Source organism: Brassica napus, chromosome C1, assembly GCF_020379485.1.
Source record: "Brassica napus cultivar Da-Ae chromosome C1, Da-Ae, whole genome shotgun sequence".
NCBI classification, from domain to species: Eukaryota; Viridiplantae; Streptophyta; class Magnoliopsida; order Brassicales; family Brassicaceae; genus Brassica; species Brassica napus.
The window spans coordinates 8,736,811-8,753,490 of record NC_063444.1 but is presented as its reverse complement, the minus strand read 5'-3'; the positions used below and the strand labels follow the sequence as shown (position 1 = coordinate 8,753,490).

The 16,680-nt window shown below is 37.8% G+C and overlaps 2 protein-coding genes and 1 non-coding gene across 3 annotated transcripts; 1 reads left to right on the top strand and 2 right to left on the bottom strand.

The window, feature by feature from the left end:
• Positions 1-201: 201 nt before the first annotated feature.
• Positions 202-2,746, bottom strand: LOC106365943 (galactan beta-1,4-galactosyltransferase GALS3-like). Its single transcript, XM_013805467.3, has 2 exons — positions 1,253-2,746; positions 202-701 (listed from the first exon to the last, which is right to left on the bottom strand). Exons 1-2 carry the CDS (start codon positions 2,401-2,403, stop codon positions 356-358), a joined length of 1,497 nt encoding a protein of 498 aa, XP_013660921.2. The 5' UTR covers positions 2,404-2,746; the 3' UTR covers positions 202-355.
• A 2,986-nt stretch (positions 2,747-5,732) lies between these two features.
• LOC106362655 (FK506-binding protein 5-like) lies at positions 5,733-10,435 on the bottom strand. The gene is made up of 7 exons (XM_022694606.2): positions 9,068-10,435; positions 8,812-8,963; positions 6,976-8,730; positions 6,504-6,876; positions 6,269-6,416; positions 6,111-6,204; positions 5,733-6,018 (listed from the first exon to the last, which is right to left on the bottom strand). Exons 1-7 carry the CDS (start codon positions 9,977-9,979, stop codon positions 5,901-5,903), a joined length of 3,552 nt encoding a protein of 1,183 aa, XP_022550327.1. The 5' UTR covers positions 9,980-10,435; the 3' UTR covers positions 5,733-5,900.
• A 5,496-nt stretch (positions 10,436-15,931) lies between these two features.
• On the top strand, positions 15,932-16,038 carry LOC125581122. Its single transcript, XR_007318833.1, has one exon. It is a non-coding gene; the product is annotated as a small nucleolar RNA R71 (small nucleolar RNA).
• Positions 16,039-16,680: the final 642 nt, after the last annotated feature.

The following is a 16,680-nucleotide window of genomic DNA, read 5'->3' as shown; positions in this document are numbered from 1 at the left end:
TCGATAATTAATAATACAATAAACTAAATTTTAAAATAATAAAAAAAACTCCGTCCAGACAGAAACTTATTAAGAAAAGTTCCAACCCTCTTTCTGGATTATTAAGAAAATTATTCATGTATGCTTTTTCTGTCACGAATGGTAAATTGAATTTGTTGTCAACGTTGTAGACTATAGAATTTTATTCTTGACAATGAAAAATATATACTAAGAATTAATAAACCGATACCGAAATTATGATACAATAAAAGAATAGCCCAAAAGAAACCACTAAAGTAAAGCATATCCCCCAACTTCACTTCATAACCTCTAATCCTTTCTTTTCTAATAAACATTTAATACATTAAAGTATTTTTCATTGGCGTGTCCTAAGCAGTCGGTCACCGATCGTTCTCATCTCGAACATCTTCGCAGCAAGACCAACGTCGCGGATCGTAGTGTCGAGCACATAAGGATTATTCTCAAACACAACTCTCGAGTCATTGAATAGGTGACGGCAAGGCTCCCGGCGCTGAGAGATGGAACCGTGGTAATGGAAGTAACGGATTTTGCTCTCTGCCTTGTGGTATGTTTTCCCTTGTAGATTCTGAGACATGTGGACTCCCGTTGCAAATACATTTTGTGGCTGGACCGCGTACTTCCGGTCTCGTCTAGGAACTTTCTTCACGTCTCTATATGCCATTTTCTCAAATCCCCATTTCCTGAACCATTACCGAAAATTACCGTTTAGAGATCAAATCAGTAGAGAAAGGTAATAACCCGAACTGAACCAAATCATAAATAACTGAAATGTTTTTAGTCCTAACAAGAACCATTACACATGTTCAGTCTGAGTCAAACAATTTAAAGATTAAGAAGTAAAACCATAACCATACCAAACTGATTATCAACATCAGAATTCAATGTTAGTTAAGTTAAACAACAACCAAAAGCCGAATCAATCTAAAAATTGAAACATTTATTTAATTAATTTGAGGAATCAGAACTTAGAATCTTTGCAACATATATCACTCAAATCATGTGATGTGGAATAAAAGCAAAGATCTGGACCGACATGGGAGACTAATACAGAATGCTCAAAGACTTTTTCTAGCCAAGTGTTGACAGAATCATATACTTGTTCCATAAAATAATATTCCGAAAGCCAATCAAAACCTCGTGATTATATTCTACGTTACTCAACAACATCACACGTGGGTCTTAGATAAAGCATCATTAACCAAAACCATAACGAGATTATGATTAATATTACCTGTAAGTTCTCGCCGGACCATCGCCGGAGTAACAAATCTTACTACTCATCGGCATCTGCTCAATAGTAAACTGAGAATATTCCTCCAAAGATTCCATAACCGACTTAATTGTCTCCTTCTCCGGAACATACATAAACTCATCGACATCGAAGAAGAACACCCACTTCGCCGCGAACCTATACCTATGCAAGCAATCATTCACAACCATGAACTGATTATGATAATACCCATCGAACCGCTCCTGATCCCTAATGTCATGCACCGTCACTCTCCCGAGCTCGATCCACGGCCTTAGAACCTCGAACACGTCGCCGTGGATCCCTCCGGCGTCGTGGAGCACGAAATGCGAGCGGTCTCCGAAGAACCTCGCGTGGTACGCGATCCACTCTCTGACTCTCTGCGGGCTTAGGTTGCCGTAGAGAGACGAGCCGCAGTAGATGTAGTCGTACTTTTTCTTCTCCGGTGAGGTGTAGAGGTTGAAGTCGACGGAGTTTGGAGATTCCGTTAGGACTGGGATCGAGTCGGTGAGGTTTAGGGATGGATCTCCGGTGGTGGCGTGGAGGATGAGGCTTCCGCCGGAGTTTTGGGGGTTCACGGCGGAGGTTGTTGGGAAAGTGCAGTTCACGACGACGGTCGTGTAGATCCGTCCGTATCCCCAGTCGGTTAGGATTTTAAACCCGGTTGTGGAAACAGGGTCTTGGGTCGGGTCGAGAGGGACCCACTCGCATCGGTACGAAGGGTGGCCGTACACGTGGAGGGGTTTCGATGATAAGCCGATAACGGCGAACGAGTTGACGCCGCCTCTGTACGCGCTCATTGTGACGAAGTTATAAGCCGCGGAGCCGTGACCAGTAAACGTCCGTTTGATAACGCCGTTAACTATCTCCGGCTCTGTAGTTTTTTCAGGTATAACGTTAACGGCGGTGGATGTGATGTTAACGGGAACGGCGGGGGAGAAGCGCGAGATGCAGAAGCGGAAATCTGAGGCGGAGAGGGAGAATGACGAAGGTATGAAAGGTAGGAGAGTGGCTAAAGTGAAGATGACAAGTAACGCCATGAAGATGAGCTTGAGCTCGGTGGAGAAGTTCCATATGACGCCGACGAGAAGCTTCTTGTCCTTGTTGGGGTGATGGTCTCTCTCTTTGGCCATGGGCGATGAATCTTATCGTCTTCGCTACTAGATCTGCTCTAGAATCAGAGAAGAAGATGGATAGAGACTCTCTCCCAGTCTCTCTCTCTCTCTCTTTCTATGGTTCAACCAGTCGGTGAATCGAATCGATTTCTATTCTCTGCTCTGTATGTTATTGTGTGTACACACACAAACCTGTTCTTCTTTGTCTTGTTACCTGTGTTAGTGTGTTTATATTCATTATATTTTTTTCAAAAATGCAATTTCCGTGATATTTCCTGAATATGCTATTTTATTTTAGTAAGGGATGTTTCTTTTCTTTTGCTAATCTTTGTATATCTGGAACATAAAGAAGGGTTTAATGAAAACAACTTATAAAAAAGATATACCAAAGTTAGAGACATTGAATCCATCACTACTTGAGCAAATCATGCTATGCAGGGGTAGCTATTAGCCAGAAGTCTTTTTTTGTTCATTTAGCTAGGAGTGTTTTATTAGTGAATTTCGTTTTTAAGAAAAATGTAATCTAAATTAAACCGAATTGTGTGTGTGTGTGTGTGTAAATGGTGTTGTTTCGCGTAATTTTAATTCAGATTTTTTTTATAGACAGATACAATATAATTATTGTTATTGTTATAAGGAAGGAAAATAAGCCAGGTAAATTTTCTAATTCAACTTCAAAATCAGATTTCTTCGTTTGGCTAGGTCTGAGTCTTTATTTAAGTATTAGGTTTTGACGACATTATTTGTATTTGTAATAAAAGCCTCTTTAAAGGTCTCTCTGAATAATCACATTACCTGAAAGGATTTCATTGATACGTAAGATGACATACAAAAGCTACACACATAGTAAGTCTAGAGAACAGACTCTAAGGAACAGGGCCATTATCAAAAACATGAGATAGCCATCTAGGAGAAAAAAAAAATCACATTACCTATTTTTGTACTATTTTGACTTGCAGACGTCATAATGGAAACTGTAAAGTGAAGGGAAGGGAAGGAAAGGTCATAAATAAAAGAAAAATTAAAGATGATTACCAACTAATCGAAAATTGTTTACATGATAATTAATAATGCATCTGAAGAAAACAAACAGTTTTTATGTGGTAAACGCCAAATTCATCTGCATTATTAACGACAAAAATATTTTGTATACATGTTATTACTGGCCAATATATATCCAACAAGCATTAAAAGCTGATGGCATACAGCCTTCTCAAATGAATCATATAGTTTTAGTTAAACCGGTTAAAATTTCTTAACTTTTGTATACGAATATTCAGGGGTGACAATGTGTGACATTTGAAATAGATAATGAACCGCGACCGCGTTTTCTTACCGTAATTTTTGTGTACTTTTCTGTTACGCAGTTTCGTTAATTCGTTTACAGGATTCCAACATCTGTGGGAGACCTGGCGTTGTCTCCAGTACCCACCTGTCGGCCAGGCCAGCGTGACTATTCATCTTGGCTTCTCTCCAACGTTTCAGTCAAGACATCTCCCACTCATTGGGTCTTAATATGATAAGGCCACGTTGGCCTAAAATTAGCCATAGGCAAAAGACCAAGTATCATAGGTTGTCCTTCAATATATAGCTTTAAGTCTTTAACACATCGAATAGATTTAATTATTTAACATGTAGAAGACGGAGACATCTCCAAGATAATTGATTTTGGCCACATTATTCTTTAAAAAAGTTAAGCTAAGCTGAGCAGCACCTAGCTCTCAGCTTTTAGCTAACCTAAATATTGGCTAAGCTAACCACCTCTTGGTGGCCTAGTAGTAGGCGGACACTAATGAACTAAGCGATCTAGGTTCGAAAGCACTCCACTACGGTTAAATCACTAGGTGGCCACCCGGGCCCACCCTGCTACTTCTGGATGGAAATGACGTGGCGGGCCTCGAGGGATGTATGGGCCCCGGCCTGGGACCCTCGGTTAACAAAAAAAAAAAATGGCTAAGCTAGATGTAGTATTGTCTGAGCTGTCTCTACATGTAGAACGTGTAGTCCACTTGATCATATTATAAAGTTTTTGGATTTACTTGCCTTCTTTTTCATAACTAGTATGTCTTAAAATTCCTTTGATCATATCTAATGTTTTCCTACAGTACTAAAACAATCCAAGAAAATATTTGTTTATTAATATTAGATCCACACATCCAACAAGTTATTTTATCACTGGGTTCAGTATAACCTAAGTTGTTAGCACGATTGCTAATATTCCACTCATTTTGGATTTGTTTAATTGGCCAAATGATATGGAAATATAGGCCTAATCCCCTATATATTATTTGTGAAACATTACAACTTCTTTTTGTAGCCACGTGTCATCACTAGGATGATTCTTAGAATTATTAGAGAAATATGTTGGTCCATCTAATTATATAATAATTTTTTTATTAAACTAACCATAAATTCATTATTAATGTCATTTATTATTTCCTTAAATAAAGATTACGGAATTGCCTAATGTGGCTAAAGTATATATGACAATTAATGATTTTGAATAATAAAGATCTGGTAAAAAAATAATATATCGTCTATCAAATTTGTTTAATTTTAAACTATTAAAATAATTTAAAAAAATCACAATAACCATATTATAAAAAATTTAGATTTTTCTGTATATGTTATATTTTGAATTTTAAAAAATGACTATAAATTACTAAAACTGTTAAAAGTCTCACATTCAAATTTTGCGATCCATGGTTTAAAATTTTTGTTATGACAAAATAAAAAAGATTACAAAATCATATAAATAAAAGTCTAACTTAATTAATCATTAAAATTTAAAATATAAATGTATATATATATCATTCTAAATTAAACTATAAACCATATTGAATAAATAAATATTTTAATTTCAAAATTTACTTTGAATAATTATTTTTGATAAAAGTTTTGAACTAACATTGATAATTTTTTTTAAATTATAAATTACTAAAATTATTAATCTCACAATGAAAATTTTGTTATCAGTAATTTAAAGTTTTTGCTATTAAAGATACACATGATCAAAAAAACATATGAGTAGAAAGCATCATTTAATAGACATTAATATTAAAAATATAATATGTATGTTAATATCATTTAAATTTAATTACATATCCTATCAATTTTTTAAAAAAATTGTTTGGATTAATAAATTTGATTTATACATTCGCACTAATTTAATTATATATGTAATAGTTACTGAGTTTTAATTATTCAATATATATTTATTATTTCATAATATGTAAGAACATATAATACATAAAATAATTTTTATATATAATGTTTATCCCGCGCAAGGCGCGGATCTTAATCTAAGATTAGTGCAAAGTATTAGCAATGGGAGTTTTCTAACTTTTGAATTGTCCCACGCACAAGCCATATGATATGAGGAGTATATCGGAACTTTTTATTGTAATGATCTCAACATGGCAGAACAACAAGGCAAACAAATGTTATCAGGTATAATCGGATGTATCAGATTCCAAACTAACAGATAAATTAATATTGTTCTTCTTTTTTTAATCCTAAGCATCAAGAAAAGCTCTCACAACGTCGACGATTGGAGCCATGCAAATCGGACATTTCTTACTGCTCCATTGCAACTCATGAGCACATTTTAGACACGTGCACATATGTCCACACCTACAAAGAAACAAAAAAAATTACCAAGACCGCTAGTTACTAACTAAATCAGAGTTTGCGATTTGAAATCGCGATATGGCAAACGTACGTACCTATACAGAAGCGAGTCAACAGGCATCTCAGAGCAAACGCAACACTTGCGTTTTAACGGATTCTTAGTTTCTACTCGTTGTTCCGCAGAGGAGCCTACAAGATTGTTTCATTAGTTAAAGAATTTGAAAACGTTTAGTGCGATGATAACAAAACTGACCAGAGCGACAAGAATCTTGAGTTGAAGATTTCTGGAGATGAAGTTGCATATCAGTGCAAGATTTAACGGTGTTTCGCAGTTCTAGCATTTCAAGTTGAAGCTGCTCCATTTGTTCCCTGAGATCACTTATCATCTGCATTTCCTGTGTCTGTTAAGTGAAGATCAGACAAAAAAAGTGACAATCTTATCTTACTTCACCAACACGTAACCTAACTTGAAGAAAAGCAAAACTCACAGTTTGACTTGTGGCAGATGAAGGCTCAGGCAGAGATAAAGACGTTGTGGGTTCGTGATCCTTGTCGATATCTTGATCCCTGAAACTCCACGAAATCATCAACGTACTACTCCTTTCTGATGATTGACTGCAAGCGTCATGATCAGCTTCAAGAATTGTGTCGCTTTCAGCTTCAAGATTTGTCTTCTCTGGTTCTTCCTCTGTTTCAATATCTTCTTGGTTCCTTGCTGAGCACTCTTCAACCCACTCTTCTTTTTCTTCTTCGTCTTCTTCTTGATTGATTGGTACGCCTAAGTGATTTTGCACCAGACTTGTCATCAAATTATCGATTTTTTGTCGCAAGTCACTCGTCAAGAAGTTGGAAACTGTTCGGCTGCACAGCAATTCGCAAAAAAAAAAAAAAAAAGATTACAATCTCAAAATTTAAATGAATTTTGAAAATGACTTTGAGAAATGATCATAGGTTATATACCTCTGAATAAGGTTACATATGTCCTTTTTATCCGATTCAGTGTTGAGAACCTCAAGGTACCTTTCTTTCCTTAACTCTTCCCAGTAACTTCGAGGCCTCGACACATCATAGATCCAATCAGTTGAAATTTCTCCAATGTAATCATCAAAATCTCCATAATCTTCATAGTCATCATCATCATCATCATCTTCTTTTTCATCCCAATCATTTGCAAACTCTATTGCTACTTCTTTCACGTCTTCTCTTTTTTCTTCACATTCTTCCTTTTTGGTTTCTTCATCCTGTGGTGAAGAACTTTGCTCTTTACCTCTCTCTGGAGAACCATGACATGCAGATTCTTTTGCTGGTATAATAACTTCTTGAGAACTCATGATTTTCACCTCAGTGATATCTTTGGACTTGGCTTTATCAGAACAAAGCTCTTCCTCTTCCATTCTTCTTTCTTTCTCTTCAGGTTCACACTGCTTTATTTCTCTACTAGTCTCTCTTTTATCCTTCATTTCTTGTGTACCAACAACTTTCTCCTTTGAAGTAGTAATACTTCTCTCCTCAGTTTTGACATTAATGATTCTTCTTGAAGCTTCTTGCAACACTTCATTTCTCTCGGTATTAGGTTTGCCTGTTTTGCCTTTACCTCTGTCCATAGAATATCTTCTCCTACTCTTTTTGTACTTTGAGTTCCACATTTTCACCTTCTCAGCTATTCCCATAAATGTGTTTCCTTCTAAACTTTCCTCCACTTCTTTCACTTCTTCACTTCTTTCAGTATGTTTCTTTAAACCATTTTTATTGTTTTTGGTTTCACTCAAATCACTTTTGGTTGTTGTCTCTTGCACAACCTTTTCCTCTTCTTGTGCAGTAGCTTGTTGAGGATCCCTGATCTCTATGGACTTAGTTTCTACAGAAACACAGTCATCCTTTTCCTTTCTTCTTACTTCTTTCTCAGGAAACTCACAAGTAGTATTGCTTTTTCCCCCACTTTGGACATTATTGGTTCTTCTTGTAGCTTCTTCTAATACATCTTTCTTATCAACTCTCTCAGTATTAGCTTTCCCTTTCTCTGTCCATCTACTCTTATTCATTTTCTCCTCTGAGTTCCACCGGTTCACTTTCTCAGCTATTCCAACCAAAGCATTCCCTTGCACATTTTCCTTAGCAATATCGTTCTCCTTTGTTTCTCCTTTATCCCCTCTCCCTTCTGTAGTTTCTTTCTGAAGGGTTTCCCCTATAGGTTTCTTTAAACCACTCTTACCCTCTGCACTTTCACTCAAAACAGCTTTCTTTGCCGTCTCCTTATCGCCTCTCCCTTCAAGACCTTCTCTAGAAACAGGTTTCTCCATTGTTTCTCCCTTTTCGCCTCTCCTTTCTTCAACTTCCTTCTTAATGGTTTCTCCTGTGGCTTTCTTTAAACCGTTCTTGTTTTCTACAGTTTCACTCAAGACAGCTTTCTTTGGAGTTTCCACCGCAGAAACCACTTCTTGAGCCACTGTTTCACGCTTTTCGCCTCTCCTTTCTGCAACTTCCTTCTTAATAGTTTCTCCTATAGATTTCTTTAAACCATTCTTGTTTTCAACGAGTTCACTCAAGACAGCTTCCTTCGCAGAAACCACTTCTTGAACCTCCTTTACATCAATCTTCTCCATTGTTTCCTCAAAAACTTTCTTCTCCACAGACTTCTGCGGATCTTTATCCATAACCCGAGACCGAGAAGAGATAGAACTAGAAATGTTCTCAGAGTTTGTCTTATTTTTCTCCCTGCATTTCATTTAAATTTACTATTAAGTTAAATATCTCTCCAAGAACTGCATTACAAACCATAAAACTTTAGATACCTACTTGAGAAGATGCATCACACCAGACCCTCGCGGTGACCGGTTTAAATCAGATCCTCCTGCCCGGTTTAAATCAGATCCTGCTGCCCATGACTTAGACCGATACTTATCTTGAATCGCAATACACCTTTCGTAACATCGAATCCTAAGCGTTGACTAAACACGACAAAAAAAACAAAAAGCAATAACATCTTTAGCCCTAATTAAACCCTAAATTTCTAACACTAGTCTTCATATAATATAAAAGCAATTATATATACCTGAATCCTTCCCCGGTGCGTGAACTTTGAAACACAATGACGATCTAATAAACTAGCCAGCTCCTTTTCACGATCACGCATCATCTGAATCAATAAATCAGCAAATGCTTGTCTCCCTCTTATTCTTGGGGAACAAGAAACCTGAGGAAAAGTTCTTGTTTCTGTTGTTGTTGTCTGAACTTCTTTGCCGTTCTCGTTACTGCTGCTTCCATTATCGTTATTACCCGTTGTTGTTTCTGTGTCGCTGCTCAGCTTCCTGATTATATCCATAACTCTTACGCCTTCTCTTTCTTTCTCACCAGAAACAGATTGTGAGTCAGATTCAATCTCTTCCTCTTTATGTTCTTCCTTTTTTCCTTCTTGGATTGGTTGTATGGTTTCATATTCTTTGACTGGTTCCTCAATAAGAGACTCTGAGTTCTCTAACACGTTTGATCCTGAGGAACTCGTTCTGCTATCGGTTTGTGTTTGGTTTTGGTTCGAGCTCGTTGTCCTTGCCTCCCATATCTGAACCAGAGAAGAAGCCGGCATGGTTTCTTTCCTTGACGCGTTCTTATCTTGTTGACTCGGATGAGGTAAATTCGGATCCGGGTCGGATCCTATAGAGGACGATGATAACCGAGGTTCCTCTGTTTTCAAAACAGAGGATTTGTTGGAAGAATATTCAGAAACAGCTTTGGTGGATTCATCAACATTCTCACCGGAGGCAACGGTAACGTTATCGAGATGATCTCTGACAAAAACATTGAGATTCTTCTCGAAGGCGACGTGTATGTTTCGGACATTGTTGTTGTTGCTGTTGTTGTTCTTGGTCTTCTTATTGTTGTTGCTGTTGTCTCCTCGGATGCATCTCTCGTGGGGGCTTAATACGTAATTAAAAGCCTGAGACGTTTCTACATCAGATGTCATCATGACGCCATTTTTTATTGCAACACCAAAATCAAGAACACAAATCCTATTTAATCGGATCTTTGTCTATAATTTCTTATTTCTTGACCTCTTCTAGAGAAGAAGAAGAAGAACAAGAGCATCAATGATGGAGATTTTCGAACAAGGAGGACAAAGTTTTGATGGACAAGAAGAAAGCAAAGAGACAGCACAGGAAAAACGAAGAGACAGAGCCCAAAACAGATCAATGGAGAAGAAGAGGCAAGAAGAAAAAATAAAAGTATGTGCTGTTTTTCTCTCTGTTTAAATTTTAATAGATTTGTTGTTACTTTCATCCACAAATATTATTTAGGTAAATAATCCTACCATTTGTAACTTGTATGATGAAAAAAATCCAAATATAGATGAATTGATTCTTGTATATGTAAGTTGTAACTTTTAAAACTAAAAATAAAAGTTTTCAGACAGTGTCAAAGAAAGAGGGAGGGCACACTTATAGCATTGTCTAAATTGGAGTTGACTCGTTTAATTGATACATGTATATTTACCGACTTGACTTGAACACTTTTTATTTAGTTTAACTAGACATGAATCTGGATACTTCAAGGATCAGTGTAATTGAATTATATATGTTTTATAATTTAGTGTTATCTAAAACAAATTTTCTCCAACTCGTGTATTAATTACATGTAACACGACATGAGCCCATTACTATAAGATGAACCATTTTGGTTTTCTAGATTTATGATGGTAACTCAATAAGGAATAAATATATAGTCTTTTGACTCGTCTTCGTGTATGCGCGGATTGTATGGTTATAAAATTATTTTAAAAAAACTGTTTGGTAATTTTATCCTAAAAAATAATTAGAGATCTTTTATTTTATTCATTTGGATACCACAGCAGAAGGCATTCTACCTTCTTTATTGATGATTTCTTTTGGTCCTAATATGTTACAACACAGTTTTCACAAAGTTTAATATTTGAACAGAATTTTAAAGGCTAAATTATATTAACAGTTTACTTTGTCTTTTATAATAATTAAGAATATTAAAATACATTTAGTTATCATAATTTTTTTATTCGTACATATTTTAAACATGATGTATCATTTTGACTTTTTTATTAATAAAAGTGTACTCTTTAATTAATTATTAATATCTGTTTATTTAGTTGAACTTGTAAATGTATATAATATATTTATGTTGTTTACATAATTATATATTTATGCATATAAGCTGGAGTACACAACAAAGATATTTTTATTACATAACAAATAATTAATTAATGAGCTGATACTATGTGTATACGCCAATTAACCTAATGTGTACACTACCACAATCGAATAGTATGTCGATGTAGCACTTTAGGATCGAATCCACAGAGACCAACAATTACACTTTATCTTTATGGGATCAATACTTAGCTAAAACAATACGGGAGTTTTGAGATTAAGGTATCGTAACAAGCAAGTAACAAATTTTAATTAGGGTTTTCAGATGATTAAAAGAGTTAGGTTCAGGGTGATTCATTGGGATACTTAGAACATGAGCTACACAACTATTCATAAAGGTAATAAGAGCCAATATAGAACTTGAACAACAAGAATAGATAAACCCACTCTCGTGGTGTCTACCAATTTATCAAGCAATCCTAATGCCTAAACTGATGACAAGCATTAAGTTCAAATTCAATTGGTTCACGATTTGCCTTAGCATCAGCTCTCGTTGGCTAAGGACAAATCGCCTATCTATGCATTTTCTAGCAACCTAAAACACTTTTGATGATTAGATTAAACCTATAATCAGATGCTAAATGACCAATTTAACATAAGCAGTAAGCATAACAATAGATAGAGATATCAAAGAATAACAATCCTATTTGTGTGTAGCTCATTGATCCATGATCCATAACACCCTAAACCTAACAAGTGACTACTCAGCCATGAACAGGGAAATCAAAGAAATAACATAGAAATAACAGATGAAGAAAACATGCTGAATCAAATAAGAAATAAGATAGGGTTCAGGATTCTTCTCAAGAGTGTAGAGATCCTTCTCCCTTTACAAAGTAGCAAATCCAACAATCTGAAAACTCTAGAGTTATTTCTCTCTGTAAAATAGCGTAGTCAAATATAGAACAACAGAAAAAGGAGTTATATCCATGTCCCTGGCGGCTGGGAGAGAAATATGAGGTAATTAGGGCAAATTCCGAAATAAGTTGTAGTTTCCTTAAAAATCTCGGCCGCTGGAACAGGCACTCGGGTTACTCCCCTCGATCGGGAACAGTCATCAAGACTTTTCTGCGTGAAAATCACCAAATTGCACTCTTTTCTGCCTCTTTTGTTCTAGCTGGTCCATCTCCCATCCAATACAACTCTAGACTTGTCATGACTCGAAAAGGACTAAAATGACTCGATAAAGACTCAAAAAGACTTTAGAAAAACATTGTTAAAATATGCCAAAAACATCATATATCAATTCCCCCAGACTTAGATCTTTGTTTGTCCTCAAACAATGTCAAGTATCAAGAACAGGAATAAAAGTTTGAAAGTGTGGGAACTCTCATATTCTCAGCAACCATACTTTAACCACGAATCTCTGAACCATACAAGCAGTAAAACTAGGACAACACACCCTTACCAAAACCCTACTGACTGCTATTCAAGATCGGCTCCATACTCTATATCTCAGACCTGCAAAAGCTCCTTACATTTAATTAAGAGTAGCGTGAGCTTCTTGTCACATGCACTAGTCAAGGAAAACGGTCTAGGTATTGAACAAGCTATTTGATGGTGGAGTTAAGAGTGTTTAGGGGCTACCATGTTTTTGTAGAAGATGCAGGATATCACACAAAACTGTAAGAGAGGACGGATCCATTGATGTCTACAGCCCCTACTCGTTTTTGCTTTCTCCCTGGAATGACTTTTCTGCTCTGTCTGGAACAGCTATCTGACTGCTCTGATCATCCGTCTGCTCTTCATACCCCACTCTTTTGCTCAACCTTTACAGTGGCTCATGTTTCTTTGATTTCTTCCCCTTCTCCATCACCTTATATTAGGTTTTTTTTTTAAAGACTGATATGGTGATGTGACGAAGAAGGAGGTAATACATGATGATTCTGAGTGCCACTGGTGGTTCTGATTTCGTAACCATTCTGATTCTCCACCCCTGCTCTTGCGCAGTTCTTTGGTTATGGAGCGGTTGTTCTCTTAATCTGCTTGTTCTCCTTTCTGACTGAATTTCTGCAGCAGTAACGAGTAAGAGGCTGCGTCGATCCTTTCCTCTCCGACCTTTTTGCACATATCTGCACATATGACACTGAAAAACAAATGCATGAAGGTGGAATAAAGGCTAAGGTGCAGGGTGGGAACTAGCTAGAGATGAGCTAGCCAATCAGGATCAACAAGATGGATAAAAAAGGATAAGAAATCCTGAGTGTATTCTCGTTTCCCTGATCTAATGCCCATAATAAGAAGAATTGCAGTCAAGATTAGGTTCAAGTTAAATGGAGCTAAGTCTTTCCAGTGTAACCTCAACAAGATGAAATCTTCTGGAGAACCAAATGATATAATGTCAGGATGTTTCAGGTCCACATGTGTGTCTTTCGCCACTGCTAAGGTCACTGAATAAGATAACTAAAGCACGAGGTGGTTAGTGATCAACATGGAATAAGGTCCTAATTCCTACAAATTTTGACTCACTCAATCACAAAAATTGACTCAACTGACTCAAAAGAAAAACAAAAGAAAGAAACGAGTTAGTAAACGACGAAAACCCTTCCCCATACTTAATTCACACCGTCCCTGGTGTGAAAATAAATCAGAGAAAATGTGAAATCAAAAATAAACATTTTTATTTTGGTCAAGATACTTACCTGAGTGGAGCGGGCGCTCCATGAAAATTCTCGGTGTTCTATCGTCAGATGGTCGCCTGGAACAGCTGCTCTTTTCAGAGAGCAGGTTGTTCCATCGCTGTAACCCAAAATTTTTGAAGTATATCAGTTTTTTTTTTTTTTTTTGACCTGAGACTCAATAAACTAAAACAAAAAAATAAGTAAACAAAAACAAAACTAACTTATATTTACACTTACCAGTGGGTTGCCTCCCACCAAGCGCTTGGTTTAAGTCACTAGCTTGACTTGATGACAGGGATCAGTCGGGTTGATCATGATGACTTGTTCCAAAACAAGTACCACAATCAGACATGTTCAGCTTTAGAACCCTGCTCAGCAATCCCTTCACAGCAGCTTCTCCTTTCTCTTTCAGCTCACGTGTGAGAATAACTCTAACTTTAGAGAATGGTTTAGAGGTACCCTTGCACTTTACCTCATATTCAATGGATTTCTCATCACACACGCGAGGTATCAAAGTCATTGTAGGATCACCCTTGACCCTTTTCTTCTGAACTTTTTCTTTCACCTTTGACTTCCCACTGAATTTCTTGGTATCAGTGTGAGGATCTCCATCCAGGACTTCCTTGTTCTCACTCTTATCACCAAACTCCTTCTTAAGAACAATTTTCAGATGTTCTCTACTAAGCACTGAGATGCAAGAGGCGTATCGGATTTGTGATCTGGTTGGGACAACCTTGTAGAAAATCTTCTTATTGATGTTGGAGAAGGAGACTCTCTTATTAGGCAGGTCAACAATTGCTCCCACTGTAGCCATAAATGACCTTCCAAAAATCAAGGGCATCTCATGATCCTTGCTCAACTCAACAATTTGAAATTCGGTATGGAGCACACAGTCCCCAACCTGGAAAGGAGGATTGAAAATGGCTCCGTAAGGGACTGCCATGGAAGAGTTTGCAAAAGCCAGCTTCACTTAAGAAGGCTCAACATCCACAATTCTCAGCTCGTCTACAATTGCCCTTGAGACAATGTTCACACTAGACCCAGAGTCACAAAGAGCTTACTTGAATTCTACTCCAGCAATAGAACAAGGAAAAACAAACTTTCCAGGGTCATCAACATTAGGCAATATCTTCAGTGGTGGTGTCAATGCTTCAGTAAAGAAAGCTTTAATTTCCTCCTGAGTTTCTATGCAATTTTTGAAGAACATGTGCAATGGACGAATCTCCCAAGCTTGTTCAAATGAGATATTTTGAGGAAGTCTTCTCACCATCTTCCTAAACCCAGCCAGCTTCTCTGCACTAATGGGATCAATCAGATGTTTAGGTGGAATCGGATAAAGAACCTTAGGAACATAAACTCGCTATGGTGGAATCTCAGTAGGTTTGTCGGGAACAGTCGCTTCAGAGCTAGCAGATTTCTCTGTTCTCTCTTCTGCGCCTGGAGCGGTCTCAGCAGACAATTGCTCAGGTTCCTTTCCCTCAGTTTTCTCACATCTCAGCTCTGTTGCATTACAGTGCTCAACCCTAGGATTCATCGCACTCGTTCCAGGAAGCATACCTTGAACGAGCTGTTTGAGCAAGCTGAACATCAATTCTCTTTATGTGGTTTCTCACTTTATCATACTTTGTATTCAGCTCGATGAACATGTTTTCCATCCTGGTGTTGATGTCTGTAGAAACCTGATTCAATGCCTTGCCCTGAATCTGCATACCCAGCAGCAGCTGCTGCATCATCATACTCAGATCCTTCAGATCCTCTGGTTGACTGTTCCCGGTAGCTAAAACAACTTGCTGATTGCTCTGTGTTTGTCACTGGTTCTGGTTCTGAATCTGCCCTGCCGTAGCTTGCTCCATGCTGAAGACGTGTCCTTGGTTGTTTTTTAGTAGCTGATCAACCTTGGCTGTAAGCTCATCTATCTTCTGGGTTTCGACATTGTTCCCTCTCTTGGAGTGGTCGCTCTCTTGACTCTCATTGACTGAGCAAGCTGTCATGTTCTCAATCAGCTCAAACGCTCCATCAGTTGTCTGAGTCATGAAGTCTCCATTGCTCACAGAGTTCATAACACTCCGGAATTTCCAGTCAACTCCATCATAGAAAATGCCCAGGAGGTAATCATCATCAAATCCATGGTGGGAACATTCTCTGCGGTAGTCATTGAAACGCTCCCATGCATCGCAAACAGGCTCATCAGTGAGCTGTCTGAAGGAGGTGATCTTGTTCCTCAATGTTGTTGTTCTCGCCTTAGTGTAGAAATGGTTGAGGAACGCTGATCGGACCTGCTCCCATGAAGTGAGAGAGCCAGTAGGGAGAGAGTTCAACCACCGTGCAGCTTTTCAATCAAGAGAGAATGGGAATAACATGCACTTGATGTAGTCTGGTGGCACACCATTCGCGCGAATAAAACTGCAGATTTTTTCGAAGCTCTCAATATGCTCCACTGGAATTTCAATTGAGAGACCAAAGAACACTTTTCTCTGCACTAGGCCGATCAAAGCAGGCTTGATCTCGAAGTCCTTCCTGGTGCAGGGTGGAGGAACAATGGCAGAGCGCGTAGTAGGGATGTTACGCGGAAGGTTTCTCTCCCCGATCGGAACAGTCTGTGACGCCTGTTCCTGCTGCGCGAGAGCAGCCTGTTGAGCAGCATCTTGCTAAGCTTGGATGGTCTGCTGCATCTGAAGCATCTGTTGTTGCATCTGTTGCAACTGAGCAGTGAGTTGCTCTTGATTGCCGTAGTCGCCCATTGTGGCGTTGTTCGGCCTTGATTGTTCACGGTTTGTTCTTTCTAACCTTGCTAGCTTCTGGTTGCTAAGTGTAACTGACTCTCCTTGTGCGTTTCTCCGAGTATGTCTACTGGTCATGCTCCTGAATGC

What these genes read in the sequence shown, in the direction of transcription:
- LOC106362655 (XM_022694606.2), bottom strand. Translation starts at nt 9,979, where the DNA reads ATGATGACATCTGATGTAGAAACGTCTCAGGCTTTTAATTACGTATTA. An exon ending in CATCTGCCACAAGTCAAACT is followed by an intron (nt 6,417 to 6,503) that starts GTGAGTTTTGCT and finishes TTCACTTAACAG; the next exon opens with ACACAGGAAATGCAGATGAT. An exon ending in GTTGACTCGCTTCTGTATAG is followed by an intron (nt 6,019 to 6,110) that starts GTACGTACGTTT and finishes GTTTCTTTGTAG; the next exon opens with GTGTGGACATATGTGCACGT.
- LOC106365943 (XM_013805467.3), bottom strand. Translation starts at nt 2,403, where the DNA reads ATGGCCAAAGAGAGAGACCATCACCCCAACAAGGACAAGAAGCTTCTC. An exon ending in GGTCCGGCGAGAACTTACAG is followed by an intron (nt 702 to 1,252) that starts GTAATATTAATC and finishes GTAATGGTTCAG; the next exon opens with GAAATGGGGATTTGAGAAAA.